The sequence below is a fragment of the Epinephelus lanceolatus genome, chromosome 17 (assembly GCF_041903045.1).
Source record: "Epinephelus lanceolatus isolate andai-2023 chromosome 17, ASM4190304v1, whole genome shotgun sequence".
Classification (NCBI taxonomy): Eukaryota; Metazoa; Chordata; class Actinopteri; order Perciformes; family Serranidae; genus Epinephelus; species Epinephelus lanceolatus.
The window spans coordinates 3,082,532-3,105,010 of record NC_135750.1 but is presented as its reverse complement, the minus strand read 5'-3'; the positions used below and the strand labels follow the sequence as shown (position 1 = coordinate 3,105,010).

Below are 22,479 nucleotides of genomic sequence, written 5' to 3'. Positions count from 1 at the left end.
CACTATCCTGGCTAGAAATGCAGTGATGTCTCGGTAAAAAGCAACTGCATCTGGGGCACTATCCTGGCTAGAAATGCTGTGATGTCTCGGTAAAAAGCAACTGCATTTGGGGCACTATCCTGGCTAGAAATGCAGTGATGTCTTGGTAAAAAGCAACTGCATTTGGGGCACTATCCTGGCTAGAAATGCTGTGATGTCTCGGTAAAAAGTAACTGCATTTGGGGCACTATCCTGGCTAGAAATGCTGTGATGTCTCCGTAAAAAGCAACTGCATCTGGGGCACTATCCTGGCTAGAAGTGCTCTGATGTCTTGGTAAAAAGCAACTGCATTTGGGGCACTATCCTGGCTAGAAATGCTGTGATGTCTTGGTAAAAAAAAACAACTGCTTTTTGTGGCACTATCCCAGCTAGCAGCGCAGTGATGCCTAGGTTAGAATCAATTGCTTTTCAGGGCACCATCCTGGCTTAAAATGCAGTGATATCTTGGTAAAAACAGCCCCTCTTTTGTGGCACTATCTCGGCTAGATACACAGCAATGTCTTAGCAAAAACAACCACTTTTCACGGTACTATGCTGGCTAGAAATGCAGTGATGCCTTGGTAAAAAACAACTGCTTTTGTGGCACTGTCTCGGCTAAAGATGTGGTGATGTCTTGGTAAAAACCAATTTTCACAGCACTATCCTCAGTAGAAACACAGCAGCAGGTTACTACAAAACACCCATGTTTGGTGGCTAAAACGCTGCTGGAAACACAAATGATTTAGTTGTTTGTTGGTCTCTAACAGTGGTCACACCATCCATCATCCCCTCCACCTCCTGATGACAAAGTTGGCCCATTTATGTCACTTTAGTTGATATGATAAATGTAACGTATCTTTGGTTTGACCTGTGAGAAGCTGACTGAATCCTCGAGAGGAAGCTTCTGCAAACAGTTCAGGAAAGAGGCAGAGCATCCAAAATAAAGAATTGCTGCTGTGAAAATAACTCGGTTTGACTTTGTACAAACTCGTCCCCTCCCTATTACACACACACACACACACACACACACACACACACATACACACATAAGTAATGAAGTCTCTCACCCTGTCACCCAGGCTCATTTAAAACATATCGATACTCTTGTCATGTCACAACCCAGCAGCAGTGACTCACCACCTACTTAACTTTGGGGTCGCAAACTCTGGCTGAAAAACAAACCGTATTGAAAAACGATCTCTCCTTGTTTGCGAAATCGCCTTGAATTCGCATCGATTTTTTGTGAGACGTTTGCTGTTGACTGATCAAGTGGAGATTAAACGCCTCGCTGAGTGGCACAGCTTTTCGTTGTCTCCATCCCATCTCTCCATGGCTCTCCTCGAGCCCTCTAGTTTCTCCATCTCTCTCCACAAAACACCAGCTATCACCATGGCAAAGATAAAATCCCTGAGACAGCTGAGTGTGAAAAGACGGGTCAGAACACACACAAAGCAGAGGAGGCTTCATTTCATTTCTCTGCATAATAAATACAATGATAGGGGAGCATTAAGAGACGTATCTCTCACTCTGTTTTTCTTTCTTTCTTCTGTCTCAAGAGTTGTTTTTGACCTCACAGACACACTGTGCATGTGTGAGTGTGCATCCATCGCTCTCAGCCCTCTGCTGTTACCACTAACTACTCCAGGCCACAGTAGTTCAGGTATTGATTTTTCTCCTTGTTCGTTCTGTCTTTCTGTCCCCTCCAAACCACTCCCCCGAGAGGGTGTGTGAGTGTGTGTGCTCTCACACATTTTATCTGTCTGTGGACCAATTTCAGTTTTAGAGTGTTTTCTGGTTCGATGCTAAAATGTACTTTCTTCTCACTGACTTTGTACAAAAACAATAAAGTTAATCTCAAGTACATTTATGCCAATAAGGACATTCACAGGTGTATAAATACAAATGTTTGTGAACGCACCCTTATGACTACTTTTGTTGTGTTATCACTGCTCCTTAATGTGGCCACTTTATTAGGTACACCATGCTGGTACAGGGTTGGACCCCCTTTTTAATTCTTGGTGTCACAGACTCAACAAGGTGCTGGAAACATTCCTCAGAGATGTTGGTCCATATTGACATGATGACATCACACAGTTGATCCATGATGAGAATCTCCCGTTCCAGCACATCCCAAAGGTGCTCTATTGGACTGAGATCTGGTGACTGTGGAGGCCATTGGAGTACAGTGAACTCATTGTCATGTTTGAGATGATGTGAGCTTTGTGACATGGTGCGTTATCCTGCTGGAAGTAGCCATCAGAAGATGGGTACACTGTGGTCATAAAGGGATGGACACGCTCAGCAACAATACTCAGGTAGGCTGTGGTGTTTAAACCATGCTCAGTTGGTACTAAGAAAATCTCCCCCACACCATTACACCACCAGCAGCAGCCTGAAGCGTTGATACAAGGCAGGATGGATCCATGCTTCCATCTGAATGTGGTTTTTCCAATCTTCTATTGTCCAGTTTTGGTGAATTGTAGCCTCAGTTTCCTGTTGTTAGCTGACAGGAGTGGCACCTGGTGTGGTCTTCTGCTGCTGTAGCCCATCTGCTTCAAGGTTGGACAAGGTGTTGTTGCTTCAGAGATGCTCTTCTGCACACCTTGGTTGGAACCAGTGCTTATTTGACTTCCTGTTGCCTTTCTATCATCTTGAACCAGTCTGGCCATTCTCCTCTGACCTCTGGCATCAACAAGGCATTTTGGCTCATTGGATATTTGCTCTTTTTGGGACCATCCTCTGTAAACCCTAGAGATGGTTGTGCTGAAAATCCCAGTAAATACTCAGAGCAGCCCGTCTGGCACCAACAACCATGCCACGTTCAAAGTCACTTAAACCACCTTTCTTCATCATTCTGTGCTCCGTTTGAACTTCAGCAGCTCGTCTTCACCATGTCTACATGACTAAATGCATTGAGTTGCTGCCACGTGATTGGCTGATTAGCTATTATTATTGTTAGGTTAAAATGGCACTGAGTGTTGGAGATGTTTTAGTGTTTATGAGACTGAGAGAGTTAGAGAGTAAAAGAGGGTGAGGAAAGGGGGAAGATAAAGTGTAGTAAAGACAAAGAAGAACATGGACGACACAGAGGGACCATCTTTGTGCTTCATGTCATCAGTGTTCAAGAAACTAAACTGTAATTGCACTAAATGTCCAGGAGATGGCGGCAGAGGGCTGGGTTAACGTCTCCTTATGCAGTGAAGGCCATTGTTATTATGTAGAACACAGAAAATATGCTTTAAATGCTTTAAGCCGGCATCCACTAGAAACTCCTCCCCCTCCTCCTCCTCCTCCTCCTCACCTACAAATCCCTCCATGGCTTTGCCCTCCACCCCTATATCCCGTCCCAATGCCACCAGTCCTCGGGCACTTGTCTACTCTCCACCCTGCTACGCCTGCCTGCAGTCACCTCACCCTCAGGAACTCTCCCCTGGCAGAGATTCACAAAGCCTGAACATTTACAAAAAACTGCTGTAAACCCCCTTATTCATGAAGAACTGTCTCCAGGGGCGTAGCACCAATTTCTGGCCCCTTAATCCAAAAACCTCGGTGTGATATTTGACAGTGATCTCTCCTTCAAAAAATCAGCCCTGTTTTATCCTCCTCACTAGTTCCCATACAGTTTCAGAATTGATTTTAAGACTTTACTGATCACTTTTAAAGCACTTAATGACTTACCCCAGCTTCACTGCTGAGATGCTGCTCCCCTATGAGCCAGGTCACAGCCTCAGATCCTCAGACAGAGCTCTGTCGGCTGTTGCTCAGCTGTGGAGCTCTGTCTGAGGATCTGAGGCTGCTGGATCAGTGACGTCTTTTAAATCACCTCTTAAAACTTACCAGAAAAGCCTTTTATTAATTTTAGCACACATTTTATTTTATATGTGTCTTATTGATTCTTTATATTGTTATTGTCATCTATTATTTTATTTTTGTATTATTCTAATTGCTTGATTTGATATACGTCTTATCTGCATCAGTGATGGTATTTCATCTTTATTTTATTTTATTTTATTTTATTTTAATTTTTGTATTATTTGCTTGAATCTTGCATTTTTTTAAAATACGGGATCAACCATGTGAAGCTCCTTGAAACTTTGTTTTGAGAAGCCCTTAATAAAAAAAAGTTTATTACTATTATTATTATTACTAGTAGTAGTAATAGTAGTTATAGTAGTTATAGTATGTGGGCTGTCCTTATAAATAAATAAATGCCCTCCTCCTCAAATGCCTTTTATCTGACAGGATATTAGTGAAGGTAGCCTGTGTTTTATTTTGTTATGTCTTTAAACTTTTAATCCTGGTCATTAACTTCACGAGCTAAAACTAACATTAACTGAAAAAAAATTCCATAAACACCAAGGAGACAATTGCATGCTTTTCTTTTGCTCTTTTACTTTTAATTAGTTTTATTGAGTTATAAATAAAATATCCCCAACCCTGGCAAGAAAAAAATAAATAAATAAATAAATTGCATTCACCTGACAAATAAAAAAAAATCTGTTTTTCTGAGTTAAGAGAGCAATAGAACAACAGACGCTTTCATTCCTTTCTTGAGAGCTCGATATAATGGAAGCAAACATGAGCCGCTTGTTTAGTTTAATCCAGTTTTACTTTGTTTTGGGTTTGAGACACTGGGAGATCCTCTTGTCTTTAAGTCATATAGATGGTGTTATCATTAGTTTGTCGACTTTATGCAGGCACCTTAAGACTTTGCGGTTGTTCAGATGAAAAGCCCATTCAGATCTGCTGGACACTGCAGTGTTTCTCCAGAATCAGTTGGACACATATGGAGCACGGATGCAAAATACATCCATGAGCAGGAGTCACCATGGATGCAGGGGTCACTTGCAGGTGTCAGGTGGGAGCTTCCTGCGAGATTTTGAAGTATCTCATCTCCTGGTTCAGGAAAAAAAAAATACCACGAAAAACAGCAAATATTACTCAGAAAAACAGGGAAAAAATTACACCAAAAAACAGAAAAATAAATAAATTAGAAAAAATTTGTCTACACCAAAAAACAGGGCTTTTTTTATTTGTCAAGTGAATGCAATACGCTTCCGTACGTAATAAATAAAATAGATTAGTCAATAAATGCCCTCCTCATAGGCATTTTATCTGACAGGATATTAGGGAAGGTAGCCTGTATTTTATTCTATATTATGTCTTTAAACTTTGACTCCTTGTCACTGACTTCATTATTAAAACAGTTTTCATTAACACCAAAGAGAAAACTATGATTTTTAATTAACAGTATTTATTACAGTGCTCTGGAGCTGTTGAGTGCAGTACCTCTTGTGTCCTCTGGAGGTCAGTAAAGGGCGCGAGAACAAACTGTGCTGCAAATAAACGTAGAAGAAGAAGAAGGTTCAACGTCAGTGGAGGGAACTTTGCTTGTCGGATGTAAACATGACTTCAGTACAGTTCGTAACGTTTTGAGTTAATGTCGCGTATTTTCGACGTTATTTAACCGTCAAACTATTTCACCAGACAGAGCGAAAGGTTTGTATCAGCATACTGTCACTGCCACTGTGTTTAAACGGAACATTTAGCTAAACGACACCGATAACATTCACAGTTTAGCTAACTGACGTTAAACTCAATGTCAGACACCTGTCTGTGTGTGTGTCGACTGGAAAATTCAGCACCAGCTAGCTCACTATAACACGATTAATTGTAGTTTAATAAATATTGTTTGTTCCTAAAATGTTTAACTAGTTGTAGCAAAGATACCGAACAGACGTTAACGGTTACTCGGTTTGTTATTAGCTAAACTGTAACGGTTGAATTATGATTAAACGTTGGAAATTTACTTATATAAAATCCAGCTAAACAGATCATTTATGTGCCGAATTGTCAAGCGGTTCGTATTTGTTTAAGTTTCAATCTAAAGGGTTACATTCAGTAGTGTTAGGGTGGGCTGGCACTAAATTACAAGTTTTTTCAATGGGGTTCGGAGCGGTGATAATGTGAATGGTGATATGCGTACTGCTCTGTCATTTAACCAGTTCTCTTTTAATTAACAAAGACTTTTTTGTTAGTTTTATTTTGGTTTACATTCAGTACACCTGTGCTTGGCAAAGAGAAAACAAACTGCTGCTCTGTTCCTCCTTTTTTTAGTAAAGTAATGAGTGGAGAGGAGTCCAGGAGAGGCTCATGGAGGGGTGGAGGATGGAGAGGACGAGGAGGCGGCGGTGGTGGTGGATGGAGAGGAGGCTGGAGAGGAGGAGGTGGATGGAGAGGAGGTGGTGGAGGATGGAGAGGAGGAGGAGGAGGATGGAGGGGTAGACCATGGAGAGGAGGATCAGGAGGTGGAGGAGTAGGAGGAAGAGGTTCAGGAGGAGGAGGAGGGTGGAGAGGCGGAGGTGGTGGATCGGGAATCCAAACCTCCAGCAGCCAGAGAGGTGAGTTACATTTGTTTTTCCCATTTTACCTATTTAGTGACGTTGTGTTACAGCCTTCAGCCTTGGTCAGTGAAGGAAATGTGATGCTCAAGGTAACAGGTCAGCAGAAGGCCTAAAAGAGGCCTCGAAGTCAGGCCACTTGACCCTCGTTATGAACACACTCCATCTTTGTCTCCCAGTGGTGGAGGGAGCACAGCTGTCCAGATAAAGGTGCCTAGCTGGATCTGTTGCCATAGCTTCCAAGGTTAAGAGGAAGGTAGAGTGCCCTGTGCTCCAGGCTCAACACACAAGAATCTCTTTTTTGATGTGTGCATTTTGTGAGAGACAGTCGAGGTGATTTAGAGCGAGCACAAAACCATAGATCGGTACAGAATAACCTTGTTTGGGAACGTAGGAGTCTCGCAAGGGAGTACTGTTTGAGTTAAATGCAGGACACCCTCAGAATCTCTGGACGACACACACTGTGTTACAGTCTGTATGTTCAACTGAGATCTTCCTCAATCAAGTCTTCATTAAATACTGTGTGAAATCCATCACCATCTCCTGAGGTCTTCTTCAGATATTAGATTATAATCTGTGACATTTTCATCAACAGTAATCAGCTTTGGAGAAATTAGGAGAATGATTTATTATTGTATAAAAGATGAATACAGTTGTATTATTTAATTATCTACTTTGTTTGCTGACAGCTTCTTTAACAGGGTGCTCGTGTCTGCTGCGTAATAAGAGAAGAGACACACATTCAGTTTCACATGAGCTGAAGACAAATGAGATATTAGTGTTTAATGTTCTTACAACACTTTATATCTAATGAGAATGAAATTGCCTGTCTTCCTCTGCAGTCCTTTCTCAGGCTACTCTCGATGTGATGTGTCCGTACAAAGGATGGGCTCTCTACTTCACAGACAGTACGTGTGTGTGTGTGTGTGTGTGTGTTTGGAGCTCTGTTTGACATATAATGGTTACCATAATGTGGCTTTTTCTCTGTGATACATGTGTCTTAACAAGTCTTCTCATGTGCAGGCTTCATTCAGAGCTCGCCGAGTGTGGAGAAGATCAAAGTGTTTGAGAAATATTTCACATCAAAGATTCAACTGTACGACAAGGTCAGTCTGTCTTTCTGTGCATCTTTCTGCTTAATTGTTTTGTCACTTCTCTGTGTAGACGATTTATCTAGCTGTAACATGTGAAGAAAAACTTTTACTTGTGAAAACGTTTCCACTTTTTGTCCTGATATCTAAATGTTTGCTCGGTCAGTTAAAAGGACAGTTGTTGTGTGTGTGCACAGGATGAGATTGAGCGTCAGGGCAGTGTCCTGGTGGATTATGCTGACTTGACTGGAGATAAAACCGTGCGTAAAGCTCTTCCTGATCTGACCACGCAGCTGAAGGAACAGCCGGAGGTGATACTCAACTGTTTGGGAGTGGCCATTCACCAGGTACACAGTCGCTGCTACAAACATATGTTTTCATCTGCAAGTTCCAGCCTTTCAGAACTTCTACATGCTGTGTATGTGCAGAGTTTATTAATAAAGGTGGAGTCGGTAATTGTGTAGAATGATATCTGAACTCAACACCCGAACAAATAACGCAATAATACTTTTATTGTCCCTTTTGTTTCCACTCTTTGTTTTCTCTCTTCAAATGTAAAAACTGGAGAACTGAAACTTGATCTTTGAAGAGGCGAAGAGTGAAAGTATTTGTGTGTTTTCAAGGTGTTGACTATAGATTTGGAGAAACAGGCCGCGGAGCTACAAGGGGAGGAGCTTCCTGTCGCTACACCCATCATCAACATCCCTCACATTAGCGCGAGGTAATATGCACAGAGAATCAGTTGTTTGCCTTTACGTACCACCCGTACACCTGCCGACCCTGAGTGAAGATGACTTTCTCTGCATAAATCATCCACAGGTTGTATAACTATGAACCGCTGACTGCCTTGCGGACATTGCGTGCCAGTGTGTTTGGACGACTGGTGTGTGTGAGGGGAACGGTGGTCAGAGTGAGCAACATTAGACCTCTGTGCACCAGGATGGCCTTCAGGTGTCTGGGCTGCTCGCACACTCAGTCTCTGCCACTGCAGCATGGGAAGTACGCCACACCTACCAAGGTATGCACACCAGGAGTGAGGGGAGAAATCGACACAGCGTAGAATCGCGATAGTTTTGTGTGGTAGTATCGTATCGTCACACAGTGCCAAGTCTTGTTTTTTTAAAAAAATTATATAGATTATTAATATGACAATACAAATTGAACTTTAGGTAGCCCACTAGAATAATACAATCAGTTGCTTTTTCAGTTTTCTGCTGTAAAAAATGGCTGAAGACAAACTGTCTAAAAACTTTATCTTATTAGATAAAACATGTTGACAATGTTTTGGTGATATAATTTACAGTTGAAAAAAGGTAATAAATCACAATATATTTTATTACAATACTCAGGATATTGCAACATATTTCAAATTGCGATAATATTGTACAGAGGACGGCTATAGGCACTCCAAAAATATAGAAAACAAGGAAGAAAGTATTAAAAATCTTTTATTGTAGCGGCTAAATCATGTTTCGACCACTGCAGGTCTTCGTCAGGGCTTTAAAAACATACAACAAAGCTATGGTCACACCTGTATAGTAGCAGGAACCATCACAGGACCCAGATAATGACATAATAATCATAATTCTGTGATACCATATTTTCTGAGATGGTTATCACATTGTGAAGATGTCATACAGTTGCAACCCTACACATAACCCTCTTTGACACCATGACTTATATTTACAGATTCATTTTCCCTCCTAATATGTGTGTATCTATGTTTCTGTCCCTCAGTGTATCCAGCCCAGCTGTCGCAGTCGCTCCTTCACCCCCAGCCGCAGCTCCCCTCTTACTCACACTGTAGACTGGCAGATCATCAAGTAAGTCTGTTGTGAGCCTATGCAGATGTTGAGTTTTCTGGATGTTAGTAAGAGGAGGCGCCGTTTCAATTTAGGACAGTTGCTTACATGCAAAAAGCAAAAAGCAAAACAGAGAAAATAAATTTATATTCTTGGGTTCTCTGGTCTGAAAGAGTGAGTAAGGAGTTACGTGTCTGACTTGCACAAGGCTTGGGTGATATGGTGAGATTTTTGTTCAACACCACGATCCATGTTAACAGGAACATGTATTCAGTTATGCTGCAGGGGAATTTTAACATCACCCAACCCTCGTACTTTATCACAAGTGTCGCGAAATATTGTGGCAGGTTGTCTCTACTAGAAAGTGGAATATAGTGAGTAAGTGCCGGTTTTTTTCTAAGATCATATTCCAATGCAAAACAACAGCACATCTCAGACTCTGAATCATCATTTACATGCTTCACTTGTTTTTTTCAGGGTGCAGGAGTTGATGGGCGGCGAGCAGAGGGAGACCGGACGAATCCCACGCACCGTAGAGTGTCACCTGACCTCTGACCTCTGTGACAGCTGCGTCCCTGGAGACACGGTTACAGTGACGGGGATAGTTAGAGTCACCAACGATGGTACAAACACACAGAAACACACACACTCTAACCAGGGTGGGAGGTTAGGTTTGAAGGAAGCTTTTGTGTACAGAATAAAATATAAACCTGTGTTTGAGTACAAAAATTCTGGAGGAAGGAACAAAAAGTGCTCTCACAAACACACAAGTCCCAGTGACTACAAACAAAGCACTCTTATTATCTGTAATATGCAGGTATCTCCCGAGGGAACAAGGATCAGTGTATGTTCCTCCTCTACCTTGAAGCCACTTCAGTCAGCAACACTAAAGGTACAGACTCTGTGTGTTGGAACCTGAGTTATGTGGAGCAGTTATGTAACGTAACACAGCAATGAGGTGTTATTTCTTCTTCATGTGTAGGTCAGCAGTCCAAGTCAGGTCAGGGGTCGCTGGAAGATCGTGCTGGAGGGGAGGAGTTCAGTCTGAAGGAGCTGTACGCCATCCAGGAGATCCAGTCACAGCCTGACCTGCTGAGACTCATAGTGCAGTAAGATATTTGTTACCTACAGTATCACATGTTTGTTTTGAAAAGTTACTGCATTTTCTTTAATGTCAACTTTTGATACTGTGTTAGACACGACAGAGTTTGAACATCATGAGTGATGGTATGATTTCAAAAAAATTTTTTTTTTTTTTCATGGCAGAAAATATCATACAGGTTGTGTAAACACAGCTGATGTCTGATTTAGTGTACTTTCATGCTTTTTCTTCACGACAAGGCAAGGAAAGGTTATTTATAAAGCACATTTCAGCAGCAAAGAAGTTCAAAGTGCTCCACATAAAACATCAAAAGCGTCAAGACAAGATGCAAAAGAAGCACATTATAAAAGGACATTTATAAATAATTCATTAAAAAACTAGAGAAGAGAAAATAAAAAAGTTAAAATACAGTAATAATACATTTCATTTAAAAAGCACCTTTAAAACCCGGGGTCGCCTTACAGAGCGTAAAATAACATACAGAACAAGAGACGTGAATTGGGCAGACACATATTGTTGCTGTGATAAAAGGCAGGTGGCAGAGGGTGCAGTCGGTGTCAGAGTGCATACGCCACTTTGAACAGGTGGGCTCTGAGGTGGGGTTAAAAGGTTGTTATGCTATCAGACTGTCGAATGTGTCGGGTGAGATGTGAGGTGGGAATGGTCAGGAGACCAGCAGAGGAAGAGCACGGGGAGCAGGAAGGGGTGTACTCTTGGGGAAGGTCAGAGAGATGAGTGGGGGCTGGGTTGTGGAGGGCTGTGAAGGTGAGCAGAAGGTTTTTGTCGTCAATTTAGCCCCGTTTCCACCGAGTAGTCTGGTTCCGTTCAGTTCAGTTCAGTACGCATTGTTTCCGTTTCCACAGTGAAAAGTTGTGGATGGTACCAACAGAAGCGTTCCTTAGCGTCCCCATGTTTGGTCACTGGTTTTATGTAACCTCTGTTCATACATCAGTAAACTACAACTATAAAATGAAAGAGAAAAAAATAACTTCATTCACTGGGCCGACTGCCGGCAACTTTTAAGGTGGAACGTTAACTTGTAATGTTACTCAATGCATGAGTTGATGACGTGAATCCATCAGCACACCTTAAATTTCACTGTGACAACTTTGACCATCACTTTAGTTTTTATATGACACACACTTTTAGTAATGACTTTAAAAATATAGATTAATTTGGAGCGGATTATGTGAAGGTCATATATTCTAATCCTCACTTCCTGTGGGCTACAGCAACACTAAACCCCTGAGCTTGCCTGAGAAGGACTAAATGCACAAAGCTGCTATTTTTAAATATCCCATGGAGAGAGACTCTCACTGCAGCCTGTTCTATTTTGTTGTGAAAATGTGGGCGTGCAGCCTCGTTCTGTGGACGATAAACCAGGTGCAGACTTCCATCTGTGTCACCGCTGATGAGGAAATACAGCGAGTGCTGGACGGAGCAGTGAGTGACAACAACCCCGACCCACATTTAAGAGGACTGTCTGAACACACCGAGGGTCTAGGTACCATGTCTGAAGGCTTACTGCTGGTTCCACAGGTACTGGACTGAAAGGGTTTGGTGGAGATGGGGCTCTTGGCATCGAACAGGGAGCAGGTGTAGTTGAATAAGAATGGGGGTGATGTGGTCAGATGATTTGGTGCGGGTAATGATCCGGGCAGCAGAGTTTTGAATGATTTGAAGCCTGTTAAGTTGAGTTTGGTGGGAAGGCCAGAGTGTTCTGTTTTTTTACGTGGGATTCAAATGAAAGAGTGTTTTCCAGAATGGCACCAAGGCTCTTGACATGACTGGAGGAGGTACAGGGAAGTTATGATGTGTGGGACTTGTGTTTTGGACTTTGGACAGGGTGTTTTTGGAACCCATGAGCAGGGCCTCAGTTTTGCTGCTTTAAAAGGTTCCAGTTCATCCAACTCCTGATGTCCTCAAGGCAGGTGGTACTGAGACAGACATAAAATACAAGAATAACGTTACAGTGCAGTTAAACTCTATAAAAGTATTTGAATAATAAAGGTTACATTGCAGTGTAGGAAATGAATAAAAAATTGGTCAAATAAAAGGCAGCAGCAAACAGATAAGGGTTCAATCTTGATTTAAAAGAAGTGAGAGTTGGTGCAGAGCTGCAGTTTTCTGGGAGTTTGTTCCAGATATGTGGAGCATAAAAACTAAACACTGCTTTTCCATGTTGAGTCTCGACTTTGGGAACAGCTGAAACAAAATGATTCCTCCATGAGTTGTGCAGCTAAACCCAGCTGAGGTACAACTGGAGCTGAAACAAAATACAGCTCAGAAAATTGAGCCAAGTCTGACAGTGTAGAGCCGAGCCTACAAACTAAATCTGTCCCAAAAATGTGTAGATGATCAAACCTTTGATGTAGCTAACAAACCTCAGGCCCAGCTCGTGGTAAAGATCTTGGATTTTGTTTTGTGGTTTTTCATTCATCCAGCAGCTTTGTTTGGTGTTATGTAATAAGCATTACAGCTTCACAGGGCTGCTGCTGTGGGCGTAGACTGGTCGTCCTCTTTAGTCCTGTGCTGTTACCTTACACTGAGATATATAACACTCTGATCTTCTTTTCTTCATCAGGTCTTTGTGTCCTGCCATCTACGGCCACCTGGTGAGTTGTGTGATGCACTGTCCTTTGAACCAACAGCATTTTCTTTTTTTTCTTGAATTTCATTTTCATTAGGAAGATCACACATAGTCCAGGAAAATACATAATGATACAACCATCGCTCAGATAATTGCACCAAGCCATGTCTCAACAAAGCTTTTCCTCCATCTATTTCTCTCCCTTTTTATTTTACCTTTAAACAACTATGAACATCTGAACAAAAGATGTCACACTCACTCATTTATCCATAAAGATGGACACACAACACTATCTCCTTTGTAGTCCAGTAGCGATGGTAACTTAGCAAGGTAATTAAAGCAAGTCTGGTCTCTGCAAGCTAATGTATCTGACCCATTTTGACCACAATCCCTTAAATTTCTCTGACTGCATTTTTATAGAAAATATCAGTTTCTCCATGACGTTAATTTCATGAAAATTTTTTAACCAGTCTGCCAATGTTGGATCATCTGGTAGCTTTCTTCCCTTCGATAAGTAATATTCTCATTGTGTCTGCTGTAGATTGAATATTCAGTGCCCAAAAATAGTCAGGAAATCAAATGGAGTAGAGATTTGAAATACAGTTTCCAAACACTCAGTACGTTCACATGACATTAGAGAAAATCGATTTATTGTGTCAGTCCGACTAAAACTGGACTTTTAAATTCCGTGTAAACATGTTAGTCCAACTGAAATTGTACTAACTCAAATTTCTGTTCATCTTCAGATATAACCATTCCTCCTTCTCTTTCCTGTTTACTTTAACATACTGGCTATTTGAATTCAAAGAACCAACAGCATTTTAGTAATAATAATAATAATAATAATAATGATAATGCATCAGATTTATACCATGAGATAAGAGGGGGGCAAGGTTATTGAGGGCTTTGTAGGTGATGAGGAGGAGTGTGTACTGGATGCGGTATTGGACAGGGAGCCAATGAAGCTGTTTGAGGACAGGGGTGATGTGGTCCCTGGAGGGGGTGCGGGTGAGTAACCGGGCAGCAGAGTTCTGTAGAGGCTGGTAGAGGGAAGACCATAGAGAATGCTATTACAGTAGTCGAGTCTGGAGGTTATAAAGGTGTGGATGAGTATTTCTGCAGTGGAGTGGGTGAGGGAGGTGCGGAGACGGGCAATGTTGCGGAGATGGAAGAATGATGTCCTGGTGATGTTGCTGGTATGGGGTTTGAAGGACAGCGTGGGGTCAATTATGATCCCGAGGTTCCGTACTGAGAGGGAGGAAGTGACATTGTGACCGTCGATGTGGAGGGAGAAGTCCTGAGGGGAGAGTGGGGTCCAGTCATGATGAATTCTGGTTTATTGCTGTTTAGTTTCAGGAAGTTGTTGTCCATCCAGGATTTTATGTCAGTCAGGCAGTTTGTGATGTTGGAAAGAATGACTGGAGGGATGGATTTGGTGGAGCTGTATAGCAGGGTGTCGTCGGCGTAAAAGTGGAAGTGTAGTCCGTGGTGGCGTATGATATTTCCAAGGGGTAACATGTAGAGGATGAAGAAGAGGGGGGCCAAGCACTGAGCCTTGAGGGACATCATGGGTGACTGGGGTGATGTGGGACTTGCAGTTGTTGACAGACATGTAGTGCTGACTATCGGAAAGGTGGGAGGTGAACCAGGTGAGTGGTGAGCCAGTGATTCCAAGAGATGACTGTAGACGGTTGATTAGGATGGAATGATCAATGCTATTGAAAGCGGCGCTGAGGTCGAGGAGGAGGAGGAGGATAGTGAGGGAACCAGAGTCCAAGGCAAGGAGGAGGTCATTGCTGACTTTTTCATTACAGGCTGCAAAGGAATACGACAGTTTCATTCACACTTGTCAAACAGGGCTTTTTCGGTCCTCCCTATTTGTCGAGTTCAGTTTATCATCATGTGTTCTTCTGTTTCCCAAGCTGGTGAAAGCTGCTCTGGCCTTGGCACTTTTTGGAGGCCGACAGAAACACACGGGCAAGAACAGCGTCCCAGTCAGAGGAGACTCACACATCCTGATGGTGGGAGACCCTGGACTGGGAAAGAGTCAGATGTTACAGGTAACACAGAAAACGTCTGGCAGAGAGTAGGAAAAACACATCTCGTTACTCTTTAACTGAGGTTGTAATGTGTGTGTTTACGTTCTGAAGCTGAGATATGTTTGTGTTAGGACCAGTGTGAGTGTGTTCATATAAAAGTACACTTATTTAATATTCATGTGCACTCTGTGTGCAGGCTGTGTGCAATGTGGCTCCCAGAGGAATCTATGTGTGCGGCAACAGCACGAGCACCACAGGTAAACTGTCTCCCTAAATTATGTTATACACGCAGCTGGTTATTACAGTTTCTGGGATGTTGCAACATAATCAATTTGGTGGTTTAATATTTAATGTTTTGTTATTTTTTAGGACTAACAGTGACTTTATCCCGAGACTCAGGAACAGGTGATTTCGCTCTGGAGGCCGGAGCCTTGGTGCTCGCTGACCAAGGTAGGAAACACTAGTTTAATAAGTGTGTTCATGCCTGTGTTGTGGATACATAATGTATAAGGAGTTATTACGGTAGTGTATTTATTTGAAGTCGTTGCCCAACTCTGAAAGAAAAAGTGCACAATAATAAATGCACTTTTGACAGTTGATGTAAAATACTTGCTTTTATGTGCTGCATCTTTTAAAAAATGCTTCCTCTTGGATCGACCCGTAGCTCACCTGGTCCCTACAAAGCCCATAAAAGTAATCTTTAAAAAACAGTCCTCTTCTTTCACCCACTGCTGCACTCTCTTGGTTCCTCACGTTTTGATAAGGCCCAAATTGTCAGACAAACTTCTAAACTCACAGATGTATTCAAAAAAACCTAGGGCGCCCAGTGGCTCAGTGGGTCAAGCAGGCGCCACATGTATAAAGGCTGTGTCCTTGCTGCAGCGGCCTGCGGTATTCTTTGCTCCATGTCGTCCCCTCTCTCTCCTCCCCCTTCATGCTTAGTATTTATCCAAACAATTAAAGGCAACAGCCCAAAACAATAATCTTAACAAAAAAAAAAAAAATAGTAGGGATGGGTATCGTTAAGATTGTAACGTTACTACTGCTCTTATCAATACTGCTAAGTGATTCGGTACTCTAATGGTACACTTATGGGTTCTTTTTGGGGGGTTGAAATAAAATAAGAACAGAGTTAACATTGCTTTATTTTGTTTATGTTTGTGAGAACAGTATATGAATGAATATCTGCATATCTGTTTTGAATTCAATTTCAGTTTTCAATTTTATTTATAAAGCCCAATATCACAAATCACAGTTTTCCTCAGAGGCTTTACAGCATACAACATCCCTCTGTCTTCGGACTCTCAGAGCTGATAAAGAAAAACTCCCAAATAGAAACCCTTTAAGATGGAAAAATTGTAGAAACCTCAGAAACCGGAATAAATTACTATTAAACATTTTAACATACAAGCTAGGCCGTCGAAAATGGTGCATTTCTCGGTCTGTGTGTGAGATACAAAAATTGAAAGAAATATATAATAAAAAGATTAACAGCGTCCGAAAAGAAGTAGGTAGAAGTAAAACTTAATGTCCCTACACCTTTCTTACATTTCTTCTTTTAACTCATTATTTCAACAAATTCCCAAATTTATTTACAACTAATACACAACTATCCCCAGTCTCTGTTTACCACCTAATTTAATAATAAAGTACCAAGTACCACCCAGTGTTACAGAATAAATACACACTCCCCTAACACAACCCTTCCTCATCTATATATCTGCCAACAATATCTTAAATAAATTGAATGGTATTTGTGCTTTGTTTCAACTCATCACGCAGCTTGTTCCACACGTCCACTTCGAACACTGACATACACTGAAATACACTGACTCTGATGTTTTGTAAAGATTGCTCATATGTGTTTCTGCCCTCACATACACAAGAGTTGTTGAACTCGTGGCAACGAGCAGTGTTGGCATCACCAAACTTTGAGCATCTTGCTCTCTGTCACTGAGAGCAGGGCCTCTGTGTGAGCTGGCCGCGCCCCTCGCATATGCGGCAGGCTGTGAGGCTCCAACACAGAGAGCTCGAGAGCAAAAATGCATCAGTGACGAATGTCTTAATCTTGTTGCAAATTAGAAACAGAATTAGGGAGATAAAAACAGTACAAGATAACGTTTATGTAACCTAAACAAACAAGAAGTATATCTTCTGATAACAGAACTGTCTGAGCTTATTAATACTATGGCCTCTGATAATTTGGCCCCGGGGCCAGACTTGGAGATCTATGCTGTCCACACAGCGTCAGCTCCCACTGCCTGTTGTCCTCTCTTTATTCTCTTCAGGCCTGTGCTGCATTGATGAGTTTGATAAGCTGGGCAGCCAGCAGCAGGCCCTGCTTGAAGCCATGGAGCAGCAGTCTGTGAGTCTGGCTAAGGCTGGAATAGTTTCCTCTCTGCCTGCCAGAGCATCAGTCATCGCTGCTGCGAACCCCATCGGAGGACATTACAACAGAGGAAAGACCGTCTCTGAGAATCTCAAGTAAGTTCAGTCGGTGGTTTTCAGAGGCTGCAGGAGGATATGACTGTACATCTGTATTTACAGTGGTACACGCTTGTCTTTAGGATGGGCTCAGCTCTTCTCTCTCGATTCGACATTGTCTTCCTCCTCCTGGACATCCCAGATGAGTCACACGACCGCCACCTGTCTGAACACGTCATGGCGAACAGGGCAGGGAAAGGCCGAACCAGCAGCGCCATAGTAAGCAGGGCTAACAGTGACTTAGAGACCTCCATCCTGCTGGAACACTCAGACATGCCGCTGTCTGAACGTTTGCAGGTAAAAATAAACAGACCACATTTAAGGAGTAAAGTGACATCTGTAAGAAAAATCATTCACATTTATGCAGCATGTGTGTGTGTCTGTGTCAAGATCCCTGCAGGTGAAACCGTAGACCCCATCCCAGTGTCTTTGTTGAGGAAGTACATCAGCTACGCTCGTCAGTATGTCTATCCCTCACTCTCTCCCGAGGCAGCACAGATGATTCAGGCATTCTACCTTTCCCTGAGATCTCAGGCTCACTCTGCTGACTCCACCCCCATCACCACACGACAGCTGGAGTCTTTAATCAGACTCACTGAGGTAGGTTTCTGTATGTTGGGTGTAAAGAGTGACTTCACCCAGTGATGGATAAAGACACATGACCTGAGTCACAACATAATGCCATAATGTGAAACTCATGTTTAAATGAGGAATATGGCTCATCCACCCGACTGGGTTAAGTTCTACTTCAAGCTTTGGCTGAGATATGGTGAAACTTTGCTGTCATTGAGTGATGTTGTGATAGGTATGTGTACTGTAGGCCGACAGAGGGATTTGTTTTTAAGGATTCTCTGTCAAAATCAGCAGGGAGGGGCGTGTAGAAACAGCTGTTTCCCAGCGGAGTTTGGACAGTTGTGGAGTTTAACAAAAGTTCAATTCAAAAAGTGCAGGAGCCTTTTTGACGGGGGGCGAGCAAGTCTAACTGTGCTGTGTGTTGATTAATCCATGGTGCTGTCTGGCTGCATGTGGAGCTGAAGTAGAGTCCCTCCAACAAGAAACTTTGCATGTTATTACCTGATACTGATCTCTTTTTTTCTGGTGTGGCAGTTGTATGCTTCTCTTATTTTTCCACCAGTGTCCCAGCACTTCTGTGGTTACCTGTGTGTTTCTGTGCAGGCACGAGCCAGATTGGAGCTCAGAGAGACGGCAACCAAAGGTGATGCTGAAGATGTGGTGGAGATCATGAAACACAGGTGACACTACAGGAGTCTTTGTGTGTGTTCAGGCTGCAGCCAAGAAAATAGAGAAAATGAACTCATCACAGTTCCTTAAACCCCAAGATGATGTTGTCAAACAGCGTGTCTTGTCTTAACAACTCTCCATAAAATTAAAGATATTCAGTGTACTGTCACACAAGACAAAGAAAGGTAGTAAAAGCTTCTCATATCAAACGCTAAAAGCAAGAAATTCTTGGTATTTTTACTTAAAAAAGGCCCAAATTATTAATTGATTATCAAAATATCAGGCTGTTATTTTCCTGTCAGTTATGATTTCCTCTCTCCTTCTGTGTGTGTGTGTGTGTGTGTGTGTGTGTGTGTGTTTTTGTTTTGCAGTCTGGCTGATACATACTCAGATGGTCTGGGCAATCTGGACTTTGAGCGCTCTCAGCTGGGATCAGGCATGAGTCAGCGCAGCGCTGCAAAACGACTGGTCAACGCCCTGCACGCTCACGCTCAGAGGACCAACCAGAAGCAGTTTGACCTGCAAACACTTCGATCTGTGGCCGACAGATTGAACATCAGGGTAAAAACTGATACACGTGTACTTGATAAAAACAATCAAGGGCCCCAGTTCAGCTGTAACAGTGACAGTGCTGTTCACTACTTAACATAACAGATGTGTAACAGAAAGGTGAGATTTCTAAAAGTTAAAATATGTCTTCTCAGTATTGTTCTCAGCAATTAACACCATGAGTCAGTGTTTAATCCATGCAGTAAAACCTGATGTTACACGAACAACACTAGCATTCTGTGTGTCGAAGTTCTGTCAGGTTTCAGCCCCAATGCCTCAGTGTGAAACATAAATCAAGTCAGTTGATTCAACCAGTGAATCCATGTTTTAAATAACATAAATCACTTAATATCCGTCCTTAAAAACCGTCTCACAAATTAAACTACATGAATGAATGAATCTATGAGGATCGCTCCTGCTGCTTGTGCACTACATACGTACATAACGTGCCGTTGGTCGTACAAAGTCGTTATTTCGTCGTTGGCCCACTGCTGCCCTCATTTGTGCTTCTTAAGTTACATAATTCAAAAATGCCAACAAAAGACTGTTAATTTACAGCTTTACACTGTGTGTGTGTTGTGTGATGTATTCAGTCACTGATTGGTTCCTTCCAGGTGATGGATTTCGAAGGTCTGGTGAGTTCCCTGAACGAACAGGGTTTCCTGCTGAAGAAAGGAGCCAAGCTGTACCAGCTGCAAACTGTCTGATCACTGACAGCCGCAACAAACCTGCTCCTTCCTGCAGACCTCACCACAAGGTCAGTGTTCAGGATAACTGCACAGGGTAGGACAGGATAGAGAGGAGGGAAAAAACTCAGCGGGGAACCGCTTATCAAGACCACTTTCACCAAACCACCAACCAGCAGACAACTGTGTAACCGTTTGAAGAGACTGTACTGAGACTGCAGGATCGTACAGCCGCCACAGTTTCCTGCATGAACACACACTTCCTGCTGAAAAGAGGAACTGACTCTGCATTTATATACACACAAAGCTTCAAACTAAACATGGTGTTCTTTATCCTGACTGTAATTTGGCTGTGCTTTCACCAGCTAATTGGGACTTCAGTGTTTACTCAAGACTACTGGAAATGTTATTTAGTGCCCTGTCTCTTCAAGGATGTGATGTGATGTGTCACAGATATAGTTAAGAGACTTTTCACATATTTAAAACCCTAAAATGGCAAGGTAAGGATTGTCCAACTGCCTGGGGCAAGAAAAATGGCACTTCTAGCTCATAAATATAGTAACTCACCTGCCCTATCAGGTAAGTGGTAACAAATAGTTGCTCATGTGTCAATTGCGAGAAGTTAAAGACAAGGGTAAAGACAAAGTTTATGTGCAGAAGAGCAAGCAAGCATTTTGGTTACCCTGGAAACAGGAGTTTAATTGGATGAGGATGACACTGTATTGTGCAGTTTGCCGCAAGTTTGAGAGCAAGGCCAATAAAAAGGGATTCTTTTTTCAAAGGCACGTCAAGTTTCCGAAAAAACGTTGCTGGTGTGCAACAACAAGAGCCAACAGCATCTCACTTACACGGCAGCTAAGAGGGCCTCTGACAAATCAAACGATATGTATAGAGCAGTGGTAGGCAACCTGCAACTCTAGAGCCATATGCGACTAAAATGTGCATCATACGTTTACGGCCTGGTGCCTTTCCCTCTACCTTTTGCCAACCTCAGTAGCAGTGGCTCGTCTTTAGCCCCCTAGCTTGGCTAGCTATGGCTGCAAGTCCATAAAACTCTCAGAGGAATATACAGAATTTAAAAGTGCGTAGACAGATTATTTTGCTTTCACTGCCAATGCTGCAAAAGTAAGGTACCAAATTATCATAAATATCCCACTGCAGAGGAGCCATCCTGTGGTGAAACATATCTTTGAATGCTTGTTTAAACCTATTTCTAATATCGACAGGCTAATTTAGACTTAATATGCAGTGCTACCATAAGGCTCAAATATGTTTTGCAGCTCCAGGCAGATTTCTTTTAAATTACTTTTGGTCAAAAACGGCTCTGTTGATGATTAAGGTTTCTGACCACTGGTATAGGCAAAAAGCAAAAGCAAAGCAAAAACTGACTTCAGGCAAGTAGAGTTTCTGACCCACAAACCAGCAAGTGAAGAAAGGCATTAACGGTGAACCCTGCAGGTACACTTTGCTTTTAATGTACATGTATTTTTACAGCACATGGTGACGTTCAAATAGCAGCTGTATCTAAATTTTGTTTCTGTTATATTTTAAAGGACAGTCGGTCTTTGGCAGTGCGCTGAACTTCAGAGAAGTGCTGATATATTAGATAAATTCTACGTATGTGGTTTCACTGTCTGACTGCTGAGTTGATTTATACTTTTTGTTCTTTACACAGGTGACTTTGTTCCATAGAGACTTTTCTGAATACATTTAAAATGTACTATATTTTATGTTCTTTTTATGTAAATAAATGACATGTATATTTATGTATATATTTCTGTTATCATTTGAACAGTTGCTTCCTTTTGCTGCCATTTTATTGTTAACATAATTTTCAATGTTCTAACATACTGACTTTGGGATTGACATCAAGGGTCTCGTGTGTGTCGGTCTGTAATATGTTGATCCAAAAAGTTCTCATTTTGTCTCAAACGTTCTGGACTGTCGACTGTGTCTGGGTTCTTTTTGTATGATGTGCTCTTTATTATTAAACATTCACTTTATACATTATTTTATTTCCCTTTAAATCTCAGCATTTTGTTTTTCACATTAATAAGAATGGGTTTGCACATGGATAAAACATGCTTTAACTTCAAATTAAAACAGTACATTTATATTTGTGTTTTATTTACAGCAAACTAAACTGATGATGCTGTCGTTTTTACAGACTTTACTCTGATGATAATAATAATAATAATAATAATATTAAACTTTATTAATATTGCTCTTTTCAAAACCTAATTTACAAAGTACTTTACAGACATGAAAACAAAATATAAAGTGCAATTATAAGACTGGAGTAAGTTCAATTTAGCTAAAAACGGAAATGAAATAAAAAATAATATAAAAATAATAAAGATTTGATTAAAAAATATATATACAAATTTGAGTATAAGCAAATTAATCACAGCATAAAACAAACAAAGACACAACATATGTCTTGCTGATATAAAATAAATAACTCGTCTCAATCAC

General features: G+C 41.7%; 1 protein-coding gene across 1 annotated transcript; it reads left to right on the top strand.

The window, feature by feature from the left end:
* The first annotated feature begins 5,382 nt into the window (after positions 1–5,382).
* mcm8 (minichromosome maintenance 8 homologous recombination repair factor) lies at positions 5,383–22,019 on the top strand. Its single transcript, XM_033635770.2, has 21 exons — positions 5,383–5,517; positions 6,136–6,419; positions 7,262–7,327; positions 7,443–7,525; positions 7,708–7,857; positions 8,134–8,231; positions 8,330–8,528; positions 9,248–9,333; positions 9,790–9,935; positions 10,130–10,204; positions 10,295–10,421; positions 12,999–13,029; positions 14,927–15,064; positions 15,240–15,300; positions 15,413–15,493; positions 17,332–17,527; positions 17,611–17,824; positions 17,918–18,127; positions 18,704–18,780; positions 19,141–19,330; positions 19,933–22,019. The coding sequence occupies exons 2-21, from the start codon at positions 6,143–6,145 to the stop codon at positions 20,023–20,025; spliced, it is 2,598 nt and encodes an 865-aa protein (XP_033491661.2). The 5' UTR covers positions 5,383–5,517; positions 6,136–6,142; the 3' UTR covers positions 20,026–22,019.
* Positions 22,020–22,479: the final 460 nt, after the last annotated feature.